The sequence below is a fragment of the Phyllosticta citriasiana genome (genome assembly GCF_038021145.1).
Source record: "Phyllosticta citriasiana strain CBS 120426 chromosome Unknown IWZ02scaffold_1, whole genome shotgun sequence".
Classification (NCBI taxonomy): Eukaryota; Fungi; Ascomycota; class Dothideomycetes; order Botryosphaeriales; family Phyllostictaceae; genus Phyllosticta; species Phyllosticta citriasiana.
In genome coordinates this window covers 1,070,579-1,091,806 of record NW_027117278.1, presented here as the reverse complement: position 1 = coordinate 1,091,806, position 21,228 = coordinate 1,070,579, and the positions used below count along the sequence as shown (strand labels likewise).

The 21,228-nt window shown below is 53.6% G+C and overlaps 10 protein-coding genes across 10 annotated transcripts; 4 read left to right on the top strand and 6 right to left on the bottom strand.

The window, feature by feature from the left end:
• Positions 1–392: 392 nt before the first annotated feature.
• Positions 393–822, top strand: IWZ02DRAFT_466984 (uncharacterized protein; the record flags this gene model as incomplete). The annotated part of the gene is made up of 2 exons (XM_066768531.1): positions 393–493; positions 561–822. The coding sequence occupies 2 exons, from the start codon at positions 393–395 to the stop codon at positions 820–822; spliced, it is 363 nt and encodes a 120-aa protein (XP_066627018.1).
• A 126-nt stretch (positions 823–948) lies between these two features.
• Positions 949–2,182, top strand: IWZ02DRAFT_439118 (uncharacterized protein). Its single transcript, XM_066766757.1, has 3 exons — positions 949–1,192; positions 1,332–1,673; positions 1,743–2,182. Exons 1-3 carry the CDS (start codon positions 1,031–1,033, stop codon positions 1,896–1,898), a joined length of 660 nt encoding a protein of 219 aa, XP_066627017.1. The 5' UTR covers positions 949–1,030; the 3' UTR covers positions 1,899–2,182.
• Positions 2,183–2,533: 351 nt separating this feature from the next.
• IWZ02DRAFT_12865 (uncharacterized protein) lies at positions 2,534–4,340 on the bottom strand. Its single transcript, XM_066761597.1, has one exon. It carries the CDS (start codon positions 4,066–4,068, stop codon positions 2,548–2,550), a length of 1,521 nt encoding a protein of 506 aa, XP_066627016.1. The 5' UTR covers positions 4,069–4,340; the 3' UTR covers positions 2,534–2,547.
• A 188-nt stretch (positions 4,341–4,528) lies between these two features.
• Positions 4,529–6,076, bottom strand: IWZ02DRAFT_12857 (endo-beta-1,4-glucanase). Its single transcript, XM_066761596.1, has 4 exons — positions 5,530–6,076; positions 5,360–5,473; positions 5,243–5,303; positions 4,529–5,183 (listed from the first exon to the last, which is right to left on the bottom strand). Exons 1-4 carry the CDS (start codon positions 5,719–5,721, stop codon positions 4,546–4,548), a joined length of 1,005 nt encoding a protein of 334 aa, XP_066627015.1. The 5' UTR covers positions 5,722–6,076; the 3' UTR covers positions 4,529–4,545.
• A 964-nt stretch (positions 6,077–7,040) lies between these two features.
• Positions 7,041–10,009, top strand: IWZ02DRAFT_369899 (uncharacterized protein; the record flags this gene model as incomplete). The annotated part of the gene is made up of 4 exons (XM_066764467.1): positions 7,041–7,088; positions 7,145–7,174; positions 7,222–8,060; positions 8,107–10,009. The coding sequence occupies 4 exons, from the start codon at positions 7,041–7,043 to the stop codon at positions 10,007–10,009; spliced, it is 2,820 nt and encodes a 939-aa protein (XP_066627014.1).
• A 429-nt stretch (positions 10,010–10,438) lies between these two features.
• Positions 10,439–12,076, bottom strand: IWZ02DRAFT_429100 (DNA glycosylase; the record flags this gene model as incomplete). The annotated part of the gene is made up of 1 exon (XM_066765962.1): positions 10,439–12,076. One exon carries the CDS (start codon positions 12,074–12,076, stop codon positions 10,439–10,441), a length of 1,638 nt encoding a protein of 545 aa, XP_066627013.1.
• Positions 12,077–12,453: 377 nt separating this feature from the next.
• On the top strand, positions 12,454–13,716 carry IWZ02DRAFT_439113 (Phospholipase/carboxylesterase/thioesterase). The gene is made up of 4 exons (XM_066766756.1): positions 12,454–12,640; positions 12,702–13,042; positions 13,097–13,283; positions 13,336–13,716. Exons 1-4 carry the CDS (start codon positions 12,561–12,563, stop codon positions 13,427–13,429), a joined length of 702 nt encoding a protein of 233 aa, XP_066627012.1. The 5' UTR covers positions 12,454–12,560; the 3' UTR covers positions 13,430–13,716.
• IWZ02DRAFT_411885 (short-chain dehydrogenase/reductase-like protein) lies at positions 13,717–14,781 on the bottom strand (the record flags this gene model as incomplete). Its single annotated transcript, XM_066765726.1, has 2 exons — positions 13,717–14,409; positions 14,574–14,781. The coding sequence occupies 2 exons, from the start codon at positions 14,779–14,781 to the stop codon at positions 13,775–13,777; spliced, it is 843 nt and encodes a 280-aa protein (XP_066627011.1). The 3' UTR covers positions 13,717–13,774.
• Positions 14,782–15,387: 606 nt separating this feature from the next.
• Positions 15,388–17,209, bottom strand: IWZ02DRAFT_411884 (uncharacterized protein; the record flags this gene model as incomplete). Its single annotated transcript, XM_066765725.1, has 3 exons — positions 15,388–15,967; positions 16,023–16,886; positions 17,024–17,209. 3 exons carry the CDS (start codon positions 17,207–17,209, stop codon positions 15,650–15,652), a joined length of 1,368 nt encoding a protein of 455 aa, XP_066627010.1. The 3' UTR covers positions 15,388–15,649.
• A 1,947-nt stretch (positions 17,210–19,156) lies between these two features.
• Positions 19,157–21,152, bottom strand: IWZ02DRAFT_12756 (uncharacterized protein). Its single transcript, XM_066761581.1, has 4 exons — positions 20,926–21,152; positions 20,489–20,875; positions 20,276–20,429; positions 19,157–20,226 (listed from the first exon to the last, which is right to left on the bottom strand). The coding sequence occupies exons 1-4, from the start codon at positions 20,998–21,000 to the stop codon at positions 19,448–19,450; spliced, it is 1,395 nt and encodes a 464-aa protein (XP_066627009.1). The 5' UTR covers positions 21,001–21,152; the 3' UTR covers positions 19,157–19,447.
• Positions 21,153–21,228: the final 76 nt, after the last annotated feature.

Genomic DNA, 21,228 nt, shown 5'->3' with positions numbered 1-21,228 from the left:
TTTTGGTGGATAAATACATCGTGTCTTGGACTTTGCCAAGTGCCAGTGTAGAGACACGCGGGAGCGGGGGCATCTGAGATGGCGGCGTTTGTTATAGCTTTTTTAGGTTTGCTTTCGCATTCAGGGTCACGGAGTGGGGGTGGGCGTCTTTTGGGGTTTTGTGACCGCTTTTGAGCAAGTGGTAGTAGGTTGGAGATGTTATATAGCTTCTGCTATCTCCAAAGCACACGATCAGTTCTACTCCGTCCGACTTCGTCCTGGTCAAGACCTCCCGACCGAAACTCCTCGACACAGTGCGTACCAACGAATCTCCAGACAATGATTCCCGCCATTGACGCGTTTTCAGGCTCCCAATCAACTTGACAATCCCCAAACACCACCAAGCTTACACAATGGCACCAATCGCTCTTCAGCACTTCCCCAAGGCTCAGTCCGAGTTCAAGCCTCCTCTCATCGCCAACGAGAATGCCTACCTTGGCGACATCGTCTCCAGGTTTGTAGCGCTCCGTTCACCAACAACCCGCGCCGGAAGCAGCACCGCTGACGAAACGGCACCGCAGCGAGCAAAATGACAAAGTAGCACCCATCTCCGGTGGCATCTACCGCCTCGAGAAGGGCACCCCGCTTGTCTACGAATACACGTACCACGAAATCAAGCTCATCATCGACGGCCACTTTTATATCAGCGACGAGGCTGGCAACAAGGTCAAGGCGGAGAAGGGCGACGTTTTCTACTTCCCCAAGGGCTCCAAGATTACCTTCACGACCGACGATTTTGGCGTTGGCTTCTTCGTCGGCCAGAGGAAGGAGGGCGGCGTATGAAATGAAGATAATGTAGAATGTGAAATCAAACTTCAAATTGTTCAATCAATACCTGTGCGGGTGTTGTGAGTATTGATCAAAGAAGAGTGTCGCGTGGATGGCAACTGAAACAGTGAAACGCGAGCGCGACACTCGGGCATCAGGCAAGCTTCAGGTCCGCAATCCGGCCCGAGCGTGCCTCCACTCCACCGTCTGCTGCTGGACGTGGATGACGACACGTTCACCACTCAACAACACCCGCCTGGTCCACCCACATTCCTACAACACCGCCACCATGCCGAGTTCCATGCTTGAGCAAATCGTCGCCTCCTCTGCCCTGTCCGCCACCAGCAACGTGCTCGCCCAAATCATGACGGCGCAAAAGCAAGGCGTGAGATTCTCATTCCGACACCACTAGCTTGCCTGATCCACAACATGCTGCTGGATTCGGCCGCTGCACATCACACAGAGCTTCCATTGTGCCCACTGCTCGTACGCGCGCCCGCACTGACAGTGTCTCACGCTCCCAGCAACCGCTCTCCTTCGATTTCGCCGCCCTTGTCAAGTTCGTCCTCTGCACCGTCATTAGCACGCCGCCCAACGTCCTGTGGCAAGAGTATCTCGAAGAGCGATTTCCGGGCACAACAAAGGACGAGAAGAAAAAGCCCATCAAGGCAAAAAATGACAAGAATGAAAAACGATCTGCCGATGACGACGGCGACGGCGACGGCCAGCGCAACTGGTGGAACATGTTCATGAAGTTCTTCCTCGACCAGACCGTCGGCGCCTTCGTTAACATCGTCTCGTTTGTCGCGACGATACGCGCGCTAAACGGTAGCAGCAGCGATGAAATCTACGCCGCCATCAAGGATGTGAGCTTCTTTTACAAATACTCGACCGTCGTAACTCCATGCGCACTGGGCTGATTGTTTTGTTCTTAGGGAATGTGGCCAATCTACTCGGCTGGACTTAAGCTCTGGCCCCTTGTATCCGTCATCAGCTTCTCCGTCGTTCCCGTAGATAAGCGCGTCGTGTTCGGGAGCCTTGTCGGCGTTGCCTGGGGCGTCTATCTGAGCTTGGTTGCTGCCGAGTCGTGATGGCCGTCCATTCTGCTAGGTGTTGTGCGGGCGCAACCTTTACCTTGCGATTGAACACAATTTAGAAGATTCCCTGTGAGGGCTCACACATCATAGAAAGCATCTTTTCTGCGAAGATTACCTTTGGTGCTACTGTCAAGTAAGAGCAAGGACGGCGTGAAGAAGCGATGTGAGACCTCTCAACATACGAATGGACACACAGTTCAGCACAAAGGTTGGGGCAAATTTTCTCTGACTGCGAATATGAACTTTATGAAAAATTTACCAAAGACGTCGGTCCTTCCCTCCTGTTCCCACATTTTACCCCTGTTTCTGAATTTCCCTGCCTCTCGACGCCAACGCAGCCGAATGCTCCTCAACTTCTCAACGCTCATACATCAGATCGCTCCTAATCCCATTAGTGGCCTCGGCCCGCGTTTCTCTAAGAGCAACCCAGATCGGATTTTCCACCCTCCACGCCCCTTCCTGCTGTGCTGCTGACCGCGCTAGAGTTGAACCTCCAAAAGCCACCCGCGGACGGTGTCGAAAATGGTAATACCCTCGAAGACAGTAGTGACCCAGGTACCGCCGAGTACAGAATGGAAAGTTTCACGTGCGCCCTGGTCTGTATGGAGTTCGTAATCTACCACCGAGGTCGAATTTTTCCGCTCTAGCCGAACCACGTTGACGGCGTCCTTGTCTGCGCATCGCTAAGACAAGAGGGCTTCGATATCGCAAGCCAGGTCGAAGGATCCTTATTCACATTGAGTTCGCAGTGCATTTCGAGCACCATACGAACCGGATCCTTCTTCCACTTGAAGGCAAACGTGGCCGGGCAGCGTGTGCAACCTCCGCAGAGGCTATGGTCCGCGTCGGGCAGAACATACGCCTTTCGCGACTTGCACCTCTCGAAATCGAGATCTTTGATGGAGACGTGCGGACAAATCGATGTATCGTCGCTGGCCAGATCCTGAGACAGTCGAGCAATATCTGGCAACTCCAGCACCTTTTCCGGAGACATGATCCGCGTGCGATAGTAGAACTTGCTCCCGGGATCGAGGATTGGACGGTCGTACAAGATGGCGCGGTCCACGTCCAGGAAGCCGAAGCGCGCGGTCCCAGGTCGCTTCGGGCAGTCGTCACAGTAAAGCCGGCCGGGCAAGTTGTTCCACATGGCGCTAGGCGTCTTTTTCGACCACACGCGATTGATGGGGTACTTCATGGTGTTCAAGTCTACCGCCATGTGCTCGCAAATGTGGAAGACTCGTTCCTGGGCATGACAGCGGCGCTTTTCGGGTCCGGCCTTTACCTGCTGGTGACTGAACGCGGTGAAGGGATGCCGCGCGGCGCACGGTTGGCAGAGCAAGTAGAGGTATGGCATCGGCCGCTTCAATTTGGCTCCGACCCTGCGTTCTCGCTCGCAAAGTTTTGGGTAGAGCTGTTGGATCATCCACCGCCGCATTTGAGCTTTCACGGCCATAACTTCGTCCACGGTGGCCTTTCTGTCCGCTCTTGCTGCTCCGAGTCGATCGCGCAACATCAAGGAGGCTGCGCGAATGGCCATAACTCCCGCTGCGTCAAGGCAATCGCGATCATGCACAAGAGCTCCGTGGGCAGTTGGTATAGCCGCGACTTGGCCATGTTTCTCTTGTCGACGATTTCCCTTTCGCGTCTTTCTACGGTCTGCTTCTTCAACTGATTCTCTTGGTAGTCCGGGATCAACCATATCCGCAACTTCCGCACCAAGAGGTTGTCGTCCGGGGGCAAATCGAGCCTTTCCTCGAGTTCTTGCAGGCTGAGAATGCAGATCTGCCGGGCATATGCGGCCAGAATTGAAAATAGGCATAGGGGGACACAAACGGAGAAGGTGACGAAGACGAGGGAAAGGAGGAGGAGGACAAAGACCGATCGGAAAACCATGTTGTTGCAAGTTCTTTTTTTTTTTTTTTTTTTTTTTTTTGGTCGCAGGTCCTTGATCTGTTGGAGTATTGAAACAATGGGAATGAATGTGGAAGTGCGGGGAACAGATGTGGAAGAGAAGCCTTGAGCGGGCGAGGACTTGGGCTTCATGTACGGCTGTTGAAATTTGTTGAGGCATACAGACACACAGGTACGGTTCGCTTTTTGGTTTGGACCACGAAACATCTTGTTGACTACAAGATAGAAGCACTGTACCATCCAACGGACACATTCAAGCCGGCAAGACCAGGCATGGATGCTTTGCTGTGAAAAGTCTTTTCCAAAGTTGATGAATGCTTCTCGCCGACAGGCGACCGACCACTTGCGCCCCAGGCTTTGAATCCTCTGCCAAACCTTCAGAGATTGGCCTCAGGGGTGGGTTGTTGAGATTCGGATTTTTTTTGGGGATGGTTTTTACCGTGGTACTTTATCAGCTGGGAACCACTAAAGATTGGCATGCCCATGTATGTAGGATGTATGCCATTGTCTGCACACTTTGGCTTCTCATACCCCCTTCTGGGCATCTTCGAGTCTGCTTGCGGAATCACTTGCCAACAACGAGCACAACGGGCGAAGACGATCACGCCGGCAGGAAAGCGACGTTCCATTCTGTACTTATGCGACTGCCTATGCCAAAGGGGTATAGATGCTGGGAAGCACCACAAAGAAGGTTGAGTGACAGGAGTATTCTACCGCTGGCAACCACCCCTCAAGAAAACTGCTTCAGCTCAGTCATGTAGCTGTTGAAGCAAATGCCATCCTTTGGCTCCAAGTTGAAAATGTAGCTGTCGCCCCACCACGGGCCGGCAGCCCACCAAAGAGCGCCCATCCAGACATCCGAATTTTCCGACATGTAGCTGAGCATGCCCTTGACAGCCGTCTTACATACATCGTTGTTTCCACCAGCAAACTCGCCGATGATGCCCTTCTTGCTGTTGGTCTTCAGCCACTGGGTCGCGGCCTGCAAGCGCTCAGCGCCAATGGTACTACTGACGCACGTAGCACTAGTCCCGGAGCTGTCAGAGTCGAGGTACTGGTGCATTTGATAGATGAGTAGGCCCTTTGGGTCAGTGAGGTTGCCCATGGTGGCGCCGTTGCCCGAGCTGACCCAGGTCCAGGCGCCCGTGTACGCGTTACCCTCGACCGTAATGTACTGACTGGTAGCGCCGGCTGCGCGGATGCCGTTGATGCCCGCTTGGTTTAGCTGTACCACGAGCGATTGCTCCATATCATGGAATTCGTTGTTGACGTCGAAGATAACCTTGTCATTGGACTTGAATTGTGCGGCGAGCTGCTGCCACCACGTTTGAAAGCCGGATACGTCGGTAATGATGTTGGAGTAGAAGCCTATGCAGGGGAAACGTGAGGTTAGTGCTGGTGGGATCGAGTTGGAGCGGAATGCATACGGCCGTAGTTGTGAGGCACAATCATTGCGTAGGCGCCTTGCGCTGTGATATTGTTGACTGTCTGATGACCCTATTAGCGCTAGCGCTGCATATAGATGCTCCTGGAAATCCACGCACATTCTTCAGGTCGGACAAGTATGCCGTGTTCAAGGTAGCGTTCATGGAGTTTTCAGTCAATCGCTCCATGAGGAAGTTGACGCGGAATGTGTTCATGCCCTGCTGTACAAAGGTCTGTTCTTTATGTCAGTCGTGGTCTCCAACTGGGTCTCGGGAGAGATGGAACTTACTCCAATGGTGGTAAGATCTGGCCACACATAGTCGGTACCAAGCGTTCCCGGCAAGTTGGTCTCACCAAACTCGGGACCACTCTCGTTGATACCAAAGAACTTGAACTGCGAGGCAGCGCGTTCTTGCTTCGTAGCGGGGGCAGCAAAAGCGAGAGAAGCCGCACTGGCGGCAAGAAAGAAAGTCGGACGCATCTTGACCCAGCAAGAACTTGCGCGTAAGGAACGAAAGAAGATCAAAGACTTGGATGACCGTTGCGAAGTGACTATTGAATGCGATGCTAGTCCGATTTTTATAACTCCTTGGCATGGAGGCTACCTAAGCAAACCTGCTCAAACGACAAGGCTGTTGCTCGTCATCATGTCTAAAGCCGGTCTGGCCACCGGCACTTGGACCGAGATGCCATATAAAGGTATCACAGCCTATTAGGTCCAGACCATTATGCGGCAGATTGTTTCAGCCTCCCGTTGTGGGTATCGCTTGTGAGGTGCGCTAAGAGATTTGGAGCAGTGGCCATCTCAAATCGGTCCGTTCGTTTTCAAATGACAAGGTGCAAAGAAAGTGACCATGTAGCCAGGGTTCTTGCTCCCACGAAGTCGTGGGAGATTGAAATGACAGACCTTTCTTTTGAGTTGAACCCGTCCGTGTTGACTGGACTAAGGGTTGCAGGAGGAAGAAAGTACGCCTGTAAACGACAACTCCTGGTACATCTTCTCTCTTTCTCCGTGTCTAGCAATGCCTCAAGAGAACAAGGTTTGTGAAGTTGTGGCACTCAACATCAACCACACGGCCAGACTGACCTATCACAAGCTGACTGTACCCCCGCGACGGATATAACAGCGAAGAGGGTCACAGGCCCGAGAGGCCGCAACACAGTGAGGATCTTGGCCCTCATCCTGCGACTCTCAATCAAAACAGCTCTTCTTTGGTCGAAAGTGGTTCCAAGGCCCCTGATGAAGCGTTTCAGTCTGGAGTAGTGACCAAAGGAAGGCAAGATTCAGGGGGCGTGCATGACCATTTGATGTGATGTTTATGCCGGTTTGCCGTCTCGCTTGTTCGGGCCGCGACACTATGGGTTGGGCTTTCCGGGCAGACCGAGTCATCAGCTCTTTCTCGAAGCCATCGCTTCTATGGGTCCATATATTTTGTTGGAGCTCGAAACACAGCAGAGCAGCCTGCGTCATCGGTCTTTCGCGGACGTGGCGGGCATCCCAATGAAGCGTAGGGCCAGGAAACGACGGTCCATATCAGTAAAGCCTGAAAGAGCAGATGAGCGAATGGAACAAGGCCTTCTTTCTCAATGGCCTTGAAGGACGTGGCTTGGAAGACTTGCGCGTCCAAACAGAATCGTTGGTGGGTTAAATTGTTGACGGGGTGTAAGGGAGGCGTTGAGGTAGTACACGGCAGCACCTAGCAGGCGTCGGCTTACGGGCCGAACATGGCGTCCTACGCGCATCCGATGTCATCGCCGAACGCGCCCGTACCTATCACCTCCCTCCAGACCACACGCCAGATGCCGCCAGGAGATGAGAAAGCCCCCGTGAAGCTATCACTGCCTCTGGTATGCTTTCGCGACTCAGCTCCCCGCTCTTCCTGCCCGTCTGACGCCCACTACAGCAATACCAGCAGGAAATCTTCCAAGACCTGGTAGGTCCCATGTCGCCCAAGCTTTGACACTTGCTAAAAGCATGTAGCGCAATGAGGACCAGCTAGTTATCCTGGCAAGAGGCCTTGGGCTGCTGCGAATCGTGACGAACCTCCTCCACTCCTACGATGCCGCCGGGAACAATCTCATCCTCCTCATTGGCGCCGACGACCGCGAAAATGGCTGGATTGGCGAGGCTCTGGCTGAGCACGCTGTCGTCAGCAATGCTCCCAAAGCCCGAGGGCTGAGCCTTGTCAACACGGACTTGACTGGCGTCACGACGAGGGAGAAGATGTATGCGCAAGGAGGAATATTCAGCATTACCTCCCGGATATTGATCGTGGATTTTCTGTCTGGGCTGTTGGACCCTGCAACTGTGACGGGTTGCGTGGTGCTTCATGCGGACAAGGTCGTCGCCACCTCCATCGAAGCATTCATTCTGCGCATATACCGACAGAAGAATAAGTCGGGGTTCCTCAAGGCCTTCTCGGACAATCCAGAGCCTTTCAATACTGGCTTTTCTCCACTTGCCACAATGATGCGGAATCTTTTCCTACGAACGCCCACCCTTTATCCCAGGTTTCAAGTCAGTGTTGTCAAATCGTTGGAGGGCCGTCGTAAGGCAGAAGTCATAGAATTGGAGGTGCCCATGACTGACGCTATGACAACGATCCAACAAGCTATCATGGAGTGTGTCGAAGTGAGCATAGCTGAACTGAGGAAGAGCAATTCTGGAACTCTTGACATGGAGGAGTGGACGTTGGACAGCGCTTTACAGAAAAATTTCGACGTCATAATCAGACGTCAGCTTGATCCTGTATGGCATCGCACAAGCTTCAGGACGCGGCAAATCGTAAGAGACTTGTCGCTGCTTCGCCATATCCTCCAGTAAGTACCTTATGGACTGTGAAGACATGTCCGCTAATGGCCACAGTGCCATACTAGCATACGACGCAGTCGACTTTAACAAGTACCTTGACACGGTGTTGGCAGCGTCCTCACCACCCCCTGGATCGACCAAAATGAACCAGTCGCCATGGCTTTTTCTTGACGCCGCCCACACACTTTTTGAGACGGCGAAACGGCGAGTCTACACTGGTAAATTAAACGATCAGAATTCCAAGACAAATGCCAACGGCGTACCGGACTCTCTGGTACCTATTCTTGAAGAGCAACCAAAATGGGGCATGTTGGCCGAAGTCTTGGAAGAGATTGAACGTGACAACTACTTCAACCCGACTCCACAGGACGACTCGAGTGGTGCCATTCTCATAATGTGTGCTGACAACAGCACCTGTCGTCAGCTGAGAGAATACCTGCAGATCATGTATGAGAAGCCCGAGGAGCAGAATGGCGAGGAAGACGAAGGACCGAGCGGACCATCTGCGGCGTTCATGATGCGGAGAAAGCTTCGGAATTACATTTCTTGGAAGCGGGACTTTGGAAAAGTCAGCGCGTCTCTGTTCGCAGAAAATGCCAAAGTTATCAATAACGAATCTCGCGGAGGTCAAAGTGGACAGAGCAAAGCACCTGCGAACAAGAGGAGGCGAGTCCGCGGTGGATCAGCAGCGGCGTCAGGGCCGTCACGGAACGTCGTTGGAAATATGCAGCAGACTTTCGACCGCGAAGCTCATCTGCAAAGCCTGATATCGGAGCTCCAGCCCACCGAAGGAGAGGCCCAACAGAAGGGCGAGATCGCAGCTGATCCCCTCGAGGATATGGAGGACAACTACGAGCTGTACGAGATGAAAAACCTCCTCGTCATCCATCCGTACGACGGTGACATGGACGAGCACATTTTGGAGGAAGTCAGACCGCGCTACATCATCATGTACGAGCCCGACGCTGCGTTCATTCGAAGAATCGAAGTATACCGCAGCTCTCACACCGAACGAAACGTGCGCGTCTACTTCATGTACTACGGCAACTCGGTCGAAGAGCAACGCTACCTCAGTGCTGTGCGCCGGGAGAAGGATGCCTTTTCCAAGCTCATCCGCGAGCGCGGCAACATGGCCATCGTCATTGACAACACTGGCAACCTGGATCCGCAAGAAGCCTTTTTACGCACAGTCAACACGCGCATCGCGGGCGGAGGGCGATTGGCCGCAACAGCCTCGCCACCGCGCGTTGTCGTCGACGTGCGCGAGTTCCGCTCTTCGCTGCCATCGCTGCTGCACGGGCGCAGCATGGTCGTCGTGCCCTGCATGCTAACGGTCGGCGACTACGTGCTCACGCCCAACATCTGCATCGAGCGCAAATCCGTGCGCGACCTGATCCAATCGCTCAACAACGGGCGGCTGTACAACCAAGCCGAAACGATGCTCCTGCACTACCAAAACCCAATGCTGCTCATCGAATTCGACCAAAACAAATCTTTCACGCTGGAACCCTTTGCCGACCTCTCGGCCATGTCGTCGAGCAGCAGCGCCGCCGCCGCCGCCATGGCCGCGCCGGACCTGCAGTCCAAGCTGGTGATGCTGACGCTGGCCTTTCCGCGGCTGCGCATCATCTGGAGCAGCAGCCCGTACCAGACGGCTGAGATCTTCGAGGAGCTCAAGAAGCAGCAGGACGAGCCCGACCCCATCCGTGCCGTGCAGATTGGCCTCGACGCCGGCGAGGACCCCCACACCCGCACCTTCAACCAGACCCCTCAGGACATGCTGCGCGTCGTGCCTGGTGTCGATGGCAATGAGAAGACTATGCAGCGCATCATGTTTAATGTTGGCAGCGTGTGGGAGTTGGCTAATATGACTGAGGAAGAGCTGTCGGGGCTCAGTGGACGCGAGGTTGGGAGGCAGGTTTTTCGGTTTTTCAACAGGGACGTCATTGATGATTAGGCTAGTAGCCGCAATGGCTTGTGGATATCAACTCTGGAGAGTATCGGAGAGGATCATGGAGATAAAATTTTGATTAGTTTCTGATGCTGCTAGAACTGACATCCATATCAAATGGATTGGTGGCCACGTCAAGACTAAATACCTAGCCATAACTGGCCTCCTGATACACTCTGTAGCAAATACCCTGGGATTAAAAGAACAGCCAAACAACTCGAGCAACATTCCTTCCATTACGCCTGCCTCTGACAAAATCCATAGCAAAAGCCCAGATAAAATATGGCACATAGACCCATAAGTTCCACGCTCACAATGATACAGCAAGGTAGCAACAAGTATCCGACGGAAATTATCGGCAAATTTCAATATCGTCGTCGCAAAAGTCCCCGGAAGTAGTGGCTCTGGTGTCGCTTTTGTTCCTCGTCGACAAAATCAGTCGTCAGAATCTTGCTCATCGGCAGAGTCGTCGGGCTCGCCGGCGGATCCATCGCTCCCCAGGTCACTCAGCTCGCTCGGGCTCGCTTCATCGTCATAGCTCATACTCTCTTCGTCATCAAGCTCGACCTTCTTCTTCCTTGTCGCACGGGCCTTGCCTTTGCCCTTCTCGACTGGCGTTCCGTCATCCGATTCGACTTCGCCAGATTTCTTTGCTCCGTGCCTTTTGACCAGATGCTCTATCACGCAGCCCTTGTCCCAATTCTTGCTACCGACTCCAGTGGCGGCTCTGCAACGCGGGCACGTCTTTCCGTGTGCAATCAACAGCTGGTGCAGCGGATACTTGAGCTCATCCGGCACGCGAACTTCGCAGTGGCTGTAGGTCGTGTCTCGGGTGGCGTTCTCAGGGACCCAGTTGAGGTAGCGACAGAGGCGGTAGACGTGCGTGTCGACAGCGAAGCGCGGAACTTGGAGGCAGAATAGCATGACACAAGCAGCAGTCTTGACGCCGATACCCGGGTATTTGGTCAACTCCGACATGATAGTGTTGGGGTCATGCTTCATGGAGTGCAAGTGATCCAGCGACAGGACGCCGCTGTCTGCCTTTTGAATCTCCGCTTGCTTCTCAGGCGTGGATTCATGTGCAGCACCAACGACAGGTGGTACGTTGGCGTCGGTCGAGGTCAGTACATCGCGCCGCGCCTGGTTTTCCTCGTACACCATTTGCAAGATCTTTTTAATGTCCTTGCTCTTGACGTCAGCAAGACCACCGGCCTTGATGGCTTCAAAGACTTCTTTCAAGTCGGCCCTACGTACAGCGTCCCAATTAACGCTACCTTTTCCGATGCCTTCTTTGATGACGCCAAACCTCTTGACGAGGCCTTGGAATGCGCGTGAAGAATTTGTGCCAGTAGTCGCAGCACTCAACCTGGTGCGGATGAGAGCATCAAGAACAGAAGGAACTTCGCCACAGCCAGACCTCGTGAGTGAAGGTGCAGGAATACTAGGTGGTGGTCTCGTCTTCCCATGCTTCTTTTCGAGCAAGCGAGTCACCTCATGGCATTCTTCCGGTGTTGGATGTGGCCAGTCAGGGTACGGGGAGACTCCGGGCGTCAGGCCATAATTATTTTGCTTCTTGGACTTGGATTTGGTCTTTTTCGTAGACGGCTCTGGCTGCTCCTCAGTTGGTGTCGCAGGTGCATCTGAATGCTCCTTCACGGCCTGCAAGACAGTACCCGATTGCTCCTTTTTGGGTTCCGTAGAAGCAGCCGATTGCTTCTTGGATGTCTTGCGTTTCTTCGGCGGAGGCTTCTCATCTTCGACAGAGTCAGGCGTTGGAATGCTTCCAAGGTTGTGAGGCAGCTCATTGACGTCGACTTCGACTTTTGCGATCGTGGTAGAATCCTTCCTAGATCGCTTACGGCTGGTCTTGGGGGTGACTGGCTTGAAATCTCTGTCATTGGCCGACTTCTTAGTAGATGAATTCAGTGCTTTGGTAGCCTTGGGCTTCTGAGCGCGTGATTTCCTGGAGGTAGCTGGGGTAACTGGAGGAGTGGACAGTTGTGCCGGCTGGTCTGGTGGATTAAGCACTTCTGCGAGTGCTCGCGTCGTTGCCCTTGTAATACGAATCGACATGGCCGGCTTTGTCGCGACAGGTAGTATACAATTGAACAAGAGGACCGATCTTCGAACGATCAATTCGTGTCGCGCAACCGACAGGTTGAGCAGGCTTCGCCGGAGAAGCACCGGCAGGCAATTGTGGAGGACAAGTATGATGATGAGCAACAAAAACAGGCTTGAACAAGTGCAAAATTTGACAGGAATGATTCCGAGCTTCGAGGTGCGAATGAACAGAAGTCGAAGTTGGAGGAACAGAGGGCGAACATGTAGGAAACAGGTCGTGGTCGAAGCGCAGTGGTAGCAGCGTGATAGATGACGTCTTCAGCCTGGCCAATGATCGACGGCCATCAGATGCAGGGGCCACCCACCATCCACCACCACCACCGCCGCCTCTGCATGTGCCACACCTGAGCTGCAGCGGTCAACAACACCACGGGTCCCATCTTCACTTTCTTATCCTGCCCAAAACTTCCGCACCGTCCTTATTCCGAGACACGCCATGTCGGCCCCTGCCCTCGTCGTGCCCGCACTGAAGCGGCATACAGCCACCGTCATCGTTGCCCACGGCCTGGGCGACAGGTAAGCAGCCTTGCGCCCCTCCGTCATTTTGCGGACCCAGGCTAAGACAAGTACTCGACAGCGGCGCAGGATGGATGTTCCTGGCAGAGAACTGGCGACGCCGCAACAAGTTTGAAGAAGTATCCTTCGTCTTCCCCAACGCGCCCAGCATCCCGATAACCATCAACATGGGCATGCGCATGCCCGGCTGGTACGACCTGGTGTCGCTGTCCGACATCAACCAGCGCAGCGAAGACGAGACCGGCATCAAGCGCAGCCAAGAATACTTTCACAATCTGATTCGCGAAGAGCTGGACAAGGGCATTCCAAGCAACCGTATCGTCATTGGCGGCTTCTCCCAGGGAGGCGCCATGGGGCTGCTGTCTGGTTTGACCTTTCCGCAGAAGCTGGGTGGAATATTTGGTATGCGCTCCCCGCCAAAATCAATACATGTATATGATGATTGATGGGCAACAGGCTTGAGCAGCTACTTGCTCCTGCGAAACAAAATCAGGGACATGGTCCCCGCAGACAACCCGAACAAGGACACCCCCATCTTCATGGGTCACGGCGATATTGACCCAGTCGTCCGTCATGAATGGGGTCAGAGGACTGCCGACACGTTGAAGGAATGGGGATGGAATGTGGATTTCCGCACATACCAGTATGATTCCGTCTCGCCATGAGTGTTGAGAAGTGAAGCTGACCATGAACAGGGGCCTGCCTCATTCTGCAGACCCAGAGGAAATTGACGACCTTGAGAACTACCTCAAGGAACGTATTCCTCCGATTGGTGACAAGGACGAGTGACTTTCTGCGGCGAAGACATCGCCTTCATCAGCGAGCGTAGCAACCGCCGGCGTGCTCATCGCAACACTCGTCCTGTGTTTAGCGGCGTACAGAAAGGGGAGCTTGCGACTATTCACCCTAGTCTACGCCATGCTCTTTCTATGTTGATAGCCGGCTGGGATCATCGGATCTTTGCATCAGCATCTGGAGAGGATAGAGAGATTCACATGGGAGGAACACGTGTAGATTTTACAACAGCTCGACACTATACCCAATCAAAGTTGAGTTTGCATGCACAAATCCAGACTCACGCCAATGATTAGGACACAGACGCTCGCGCTGCGTCGTTTTTTCTCCAGAAATTTCTTACGGAGGCACCTCTTCCCCTTTCCAATCCCAACACTTGCCCCTCAGGTTCTCCCCCTTTCCATCCTTCAGCACGCCCAGCAAGCGCTCGGCAACCCAATCCGCTTCAAAGAGTTTCTCCTTGGCCACGCTATCCCAAAAATCGCGGCTCAACCCCGTCCGCACCGTCCCCGGGTGCATGGCAACCGCAACCGCCTTGTCGCCCGCCTGCGTGCGCAAGTGGTTATCAAACGTCTTGGTGATTTGATTGACAGCCGCCTTGGACGCGCGGTAGCTGTACCACCCACCAAGCCTGTTATCACCGATCGAGCCCACGCGCGCCGACATGGTCGCCCACGTCGCGGACTGCGGCAGACTGGCGTAGACATCGGCATCACTACCACCGTCAGAAGAAGAAGAAGTCGGCGGCATCGACGTGCTCTTGCGCGGCAAATGGCGCGCAAAATGCTTGATGGCGAGCAGCGGGCCCAGCGTGTTGGTCTGCAGCGTGAGAAGCGCGTTTTCCGCGTCGATTTGCGCGGGCGCCTTTTCAGGGAAGAGCAGGCCCGGCACGACGAGGGCGAGGTGCAGGTGGTGGGAGCGCTGGGGGAAGCGTTCAGCGCAGCTTTTGGAGGCGGCTTCGATGGTGCGCTCGTCTGGCAGCGACCAAAACGTCAACATCAGCCGTGACCAATTACATCTCGGAGGGAACGAATGAATGACTGGGCCGGTGAAGCGAGGAGGGACAAGCAAGCCTTTTTATTGGGGGGGGTTTTTTTTTGTTTTTTTTTTTTCCGTAAACAAAATCAATCGTACCCACCTAGGTAATCCAGCTCCACCACGCTCAACCGCTCCCGCGCATCGCTTCCCAGCCCCTTCAGTATCTCGTGCTGCGCCCTCTCCAGATCGCCCCGTGCGGTCGCGACGACGGGCGCTCGTGTTGTGCGCAGCACGTGTCTGGCCAGCGCGCGCCCGATGCCGCGAGATGCCGGCGATACCAGCGCCCAAGGTTGCGAGAGGGTAGGCATGGAGGGCGGGCGGGCGGGCAGGCAGGCAGGCTTGTGTGCTATGATGCTTGTTGGGAGGAGAATGCGCTCCGGTCTGTATGCGTGTGTGTGGGTGTCGTGGAAGACGCAGCGGAGCGGAGACCTCAGACTATTCGATTTGGTGGAGAGCTTGGAAGGACAGGGCGGGAGGTTGCAAGGTAGGTAGGTAGGTAGGTAGGTAGGTAGGTAGGTAGGTAGGTACAAGGTATGTGTGTAGGTACACTATGGGTGCGCATGCATGCACACATGCACGTCTCTATGCAGGATCCAGGCGAGGAAGAGAGAGCCGCAATGCACGCAGAGTCCGCTTTGTGAGGAAGATTGATTGAAGAAGATGAAGAGATGAGACCGAGATGAGAGAATTGGGCGAGTTGCAGTCAAGCTGGAGCAGGGACCCCCGCGGTTCCCGTCCGTTCCAAGTTGGTGATGATGTCAGAGATGCTCGACGCGAAGTGGATTGCCTGACCCGATAGATCGGGTCGTCCGTCGATTTACTGGGGCCTCGACTGGGGGCAGGTACGTACTTGGAGTCTTCATCTTTAGGTTTGAACAAGTCTTTCTCTTGGTGTTTGTGTGGAACGCAGCATGTCTTTCAACGGCCTTGTTCAATTCGAAGTCGTAAATAAAGTCGTAGATACGAGAAATGGCTCATGTCGACAACACATAATCCAACTATCCACTGCAGCTATTTTTCGATTTCGCAATGTCGGCTCTCAGACCTTCCCACTGTCTTGATCACTCCCCGTCCTATGTTTCCGGGTATACAGAAAACTTCAAATCCATCCTCAAACGCCTGCACTAGCCTGATTAAGTAGAACAACCACAAAGAACTTTTTCAGAATTGTTTTCTTCAGAAGAATTTGCCCTTAGGCACGGCAATGAAGACTGCCTCAAAGAGGCAAGTTATGACGAAAGCACCAAGCAAGCTTTGCAAGAATATGGTGTCCTGGATCTGGCGCATGGCCGGCTCCTCGATCCAAACTTCGCGGTCGAAGATCTTGCGCACGACATTGCGCTTCTCGTATTTGGCAACCCAAGGCTCGTCTTCGAAACTATTGCCCTGAAGAGACTCGGGCGACTCTTTGAAAATTTCTTGCAGCTGGGGCTCGTCGTCAGAGGCGAACAGCTCCCAGGGCCGCAAGTGGCGATGGTGCATGCCGTGGAGGACCTTGACGTCTAATTAGCTACTTTATTTGGAAGAGAATACAGGATCGGCAACTTACAACGCACATGCCCTTGTAGGCCGCAATCATGGTGGAAATGCCGATCAAAAACGCAAGAGCTGAAAACGCGCGCCAGCCGCGAGCAACAGAACTCAGATCGAGGAGGATACCGATCACGATACCTGCAACGATGAGGAAAACTCCAAGACCACGCGCAAACATAACGCGAGGCCTATTGCCGTTGCAAATGGTCCAGCGGATAAAGTTGGGGTGAGCCTGGCGGCGGAGCGACCATTCAATAGTCGCAATGACCTCGCGAAAGGCAGACGGATGTGTGGTGTAAGTCAAGGCACGCAGCAACACGTTCCTCTCACGACTGGACAAGTTGAGCTGGCGCGGACCGTTTTCGGCAATGTAGATGGCGACGATCCTGGTGATTTCTTCGCGGTATGGCTGAATAGCAAAGGGTTGCACCTTTTCTCCGGCAGACTCAAAGGCTGCTTCCGCCGCCCTAGCGGGGTCAAGCGTCGTTGCGGTCGTTGTGGATCTCTGCCACTCAGAGAGAGTTGCTTCCGACGAATTTTCTACATTCTCAAACTTGCTATGCACAGATGGCGTCTGTGGGTTGGGCGTGGAGTCCCCTCCGTACGGGGTCAAATCGCCATCTGGAGCCCTTCGTCCATCGGCGAAGTCAGTCCCCTTGAAAATGACGGCAGCCTCAGGGGCAGGCTTTGCTTTGCGAGCTTGGGCGTGAGCTTCAGCCTCAGCCTGCTCCAGAGTCCAGGCACGGGCAAGGGCCTTTTCTCTGTCGGGAAGCGCGTCGAAGCGCTTGCAATAGTCGCGGAACCAGAGGTAAAACTGCAGATTCTCGGCTGCAAGCTCAATGTACTTGAGATAGTTCAAAAACTCGCGGACAGTGCATGGCTAGTGCCCACGAAATTAGCAATTGTCTTAGAGAAATTCGGACGAGATATCAAGAAACGCCTCAGACCAAGTTTTGTGCGATCGAATGTGACAGGCCGCCATATGCAAGGAGACTCGGCAGGCAACGTCACACTTACCGGGCAGGTGCCGCCGGATATGATTCGCTCAAACGACAAGGCATCCGGGATGCCGTGCGACAAGTGAGAACCTCCTGACGTAGATTCGGCATCGTAAGATTTCTTGCCGTCGCTGTTACCACTGCCGGCGGAAAAGATCGAGACTTTGGAAGACGCCGGGCGTCTGTAAGTAAGAGAATAAACCATGGTAGAGGGTAGGAGACTTGACACGAGACCTCGAGCAGGACAGGTGCTTGGGCGACTGGGTGGAGAAAGAAGGAGTTGGACTCGTTCGTCGACAGTTGAAGATGGGGTACGACGTTCTCGAGGAAAAAGGGCGAATGCTACCTTGGACGTCGACCAATTTGGCAAGACGAAGGTTCTAATCTTAATATGGATCCTCCACAAGCCAAGGACGGCGGCGGGATATGAACCTGAGGCTTGCTTCTTTCAGCTAGGTTTGCGAGTCTACGAATGCGCACGCCGTGGTCAAGAAACCGATTTGGCTCGATAGGAAATGATCATCAGCGAAGGTAGGGTCCAGGACAACTAGAGAATACAGCCGACACCACGTTGCATCCATTGCCGATTAGTAAATTCTCCTAGAAGAGAATGGGTCCCAAGCCGTGATGATGCACGGAGCCCAGAGGAACCCGGCCACGCTCCAGGCGTTCTGACTACTGGTATCGAATCCCCCTACGCATCTACCGCGCGGTCCGGGGTCAGCGGGCCTGTCTTGAAATAGTCCTGGTGGAGATGGCACACAAATAGCCCTGACGACGGGCGTTGTGCCTGCAAGAGCAAGCCTCTTTGCTTGTCATGTCTCAGAGAGTCGTCAGGTGGCGTGAGATTGGAGGGCAACTGCAGGTGCGAAGAGTCGAGAAGCGGGACAAGCAGCAAACCAATGGCCAGTCGGGAACCAGAAAGTCAGCCCTGGAGTGGCTTGAGCTGAAGTGCGGCTCCGCCGGCGTGGTTGGTGAGAGCGAGTGGTTGACAGGAGGGTCGACCAAATTGGAAGAGACCGACTTGGTTTGGGGCTTGACATGAGGGTGCGGGTGCGGCAGTTGGTGAGCACAAGGGTGAGTCGAGTCAAGACGCGGTGATTGCCAAAGGTTGGAGGTTGAAGAGAAAGGCGAGGTGGATTGGATATTGGAGCTGAGTAACATGACCCCTTGCCGGCCGCGGAGACCCTGTCGCCTGCCCTGGAGTTGACTTGACTCCAGTCGGCACTTCAGGAACGCTAGACAATTTGACATGTCCAGAACAACGGTGGCGTGCTGCTGCGCACGACTACCTATCGGACCATTGAGCCACCTAGTAGCCAAAGGCTCACCATTGCACGTTGCCCGCTACTTAGTGTACGGTTGGCCAGAGCTGAACAGATGCACCCTAGGCAGGCCATCTGTGCCTCCTTGGCCGTCCCTTGCAGTTGACTGCGGCTGTTGAGAGCTTTGATGGGACAGCTGATGGTCGACGGGAAACCGCCTTCAACACCATCGCCGAGGTCTTGATGACTTGCAACACGCTGAAACATCGGCCATGGATTCCTTGCCCACGACAAGAACGTTGTCGAATGTCAGCTATCCAACCGGAACCTCAGGCCAGTACTCTTTCCCTAAAGTCAATTGCGCGTCTAATGCCGGAAGCAAGCTTTTGATGACGCCGCATAAAAGTCTGTATGGCAAACTGCCCTCTGTCACTGCAGATCTGGCCGCTGCACTCGATTTATCCTTCAACAGCGCAGGTCGCTCCACACGTCGTTGCCCATTCAAAACTGAGACATGCACTTTTGACTCTTCCTCTTTGGCTTTCATACTCTCCCGCCGGTTTTCAGCATCAGTCACTTTAGATAAAAGTTCTTAACTTTTAGTTAGACAGCCTGCTTAGAGGTCTGTTCCACCCTAGTATCCAACATTGATTCTAATTGTGTGTGAAATGCTAAGTCTTAGTAACCAGCATGGTAAGGGAATCTCATAGACTTTATTAGTCAAGGGGAATATTAGAGGGGAAGAGTAAACATAACCTCCCTCCCATCTTAAATTCTTTTACTTAAAAATTACTCTCCCACCGGTTTTTAGATTCAATTAGTTTAAAAAAAAGTTTCTAAACTTATAGTTGTGCAGCCCGCTTAGAGGTCTGATCCTCATTTTTCCACCCTAGTTTCTAATATCCATTTTATCTATGTATAAAATGCTAAGCCTTAGTAACAGGTATAGTAATAGAATCCTATATACCTGATTTGCTTGGATGATATGAGAAGAAGAGTAAATAAAATCTCCCAGTATGTAAACATGATCCCCCCTCCTTCTTGCGTTCTTTCACTCCAAAATTACTGACGCTGAAAACCGGGGGGAGAGTCAATGGTCGACTTCTTGCTGCAAGCAATGGAACTTTCCAATTTACGCTTCTGCAATGTCCAGGCATTTCTTTGCAGTTACCGCAACTTCATTCGTCAGCCAGGTTTGCGGACGCCTCGATGCCTCCTTTGACTGGCTTGCGCCAAGTTCCGTTCTCTTCTCCCTGCTTGGCCAACAGCGGTTCTTCCTCATCGCTTTGCTTTGTTTTCGACTGCGTTTCTGAAGATCCCTGGAAGGCCACGTAAATCGTGCTGGCGAGCACCAGAGCACCTCCGCAAAGACTGGCAGTTCCAGGAACATTGCCCCATATGGTCTTGTCCAGCACCAACGCAAAGAGTACCTGGCTGTACATCATGCTAGTCGCAACCGCGCTCTTGTCATGCTGTAGACCAGCAGTCAGGAGAAATTGAAGCATAAACCCTGACAACCCCAAGACGGACAAAAATGTCCATTGCCGGCCATCCGCTGGCAGTTGGAAACCGACTCCAGGAGCAAAAAGCAAGAAGAGACCGGATCCAACAGTTGACGTCAGAGAATAGTAGTTGACGGAAATCAACGCATGCGCTCTGTAGCCAATTCCGCGGATGATGGTGTATGAAGCAGTGGCAGTCACCGCCCCAATGAGCAGCCCAGTGACTGCTATTGTGCGCATAGCCGCCGAGGCATCCGGAACTTCTTCACGATTGTTGGGGAAGAGCCAGGGTGGCTGCGCAATGATGATGACGCCAGCAAAAGAGAAAAACCCGGCAAAGATGACCTTCTTGGACAGTGGTTGACCGAAGAACAATGCACACGCCCATGGCACCAGCATTGGAGTCAAAAAGGTGATTACCGTCGTCTCAGCGAGAGGAAGATATTGCAACCCCCCTTTACAGCATCAGTCTTGAGGCTCATTTATCGAATCGGCCAGGCTTACAGTAAAACACAGATAATCCAAAGAATCCTGTAAACCCACGCAGAGTCAATAGTAGTCGCAGGCCCTTTTCTCCCCATGGGAAATGCGGAACTTTGGTCGCCCACATGTACGTCATACTGAAAACGGCAGTCAAGCCCATGCGTACAAAAATAATCTGCTCAACAGCATCAGCAAGAGAAGCAATTCCTTAGGACCCCATTGTTGTCGACCCACCTGCATTGGATGCATCCTGCGACTCTCATCCTCTTCATTTTCCAACAGCCGCGCCATGGCCGCCATGCATGCGCCGAAGCTTTCGGACAACAGAACAAGCACCCAACCTCGATTGCGTATCCACCAACGCCTGCGTCCCGTCGGCTCGTCCTCCTCTTTTGCATCCTGCGGACTTGCGCCTCTTGCTTCACCATTGGCACTCTCGTCCAGTCCCACCTGGGCTTCATTCTCTGCAATGTCTTCGTCCTCCAGAACCTCGACAAAATCGGCTGGAAACAAGCCGACGACGCGCTTGTCACGCTTGAGTCGGCCCATCCACCATTTACCATCTCCAGCATTGAGGCATTCAATCAGGTCGCCCTCGATGAATCCCAGATCGCGCTTGCTCTACGGCACCAGAGTCAGCCACATCGGTGAGTTTTACAATTGAATCTTACCTCTCCTCCCCAGGAGTACACGGCCTTGCACCAGCACGGAAACTTGGTGGGCAGCTTAGGCACTGCTGGCGTCATGGCGGGCGAACAGCAGAATCGACGCGAAGAAAAAGAGAAACCCAAGTTCAAAGAATGGGGGCCCGTTCCATGCGGAGAGCGCACCCTAAGAATTCACCGAAAGATGCTGGGGAAATGCGGAGAGAGGGGAAAATTGAGCAAAACAATCAGCGGCGGCAGCAGCCAAACTCCTTTGCTACAAGTAAGCACACCACCAGACCACAGAGTGATGTGCGTCTTTTCTGTTTG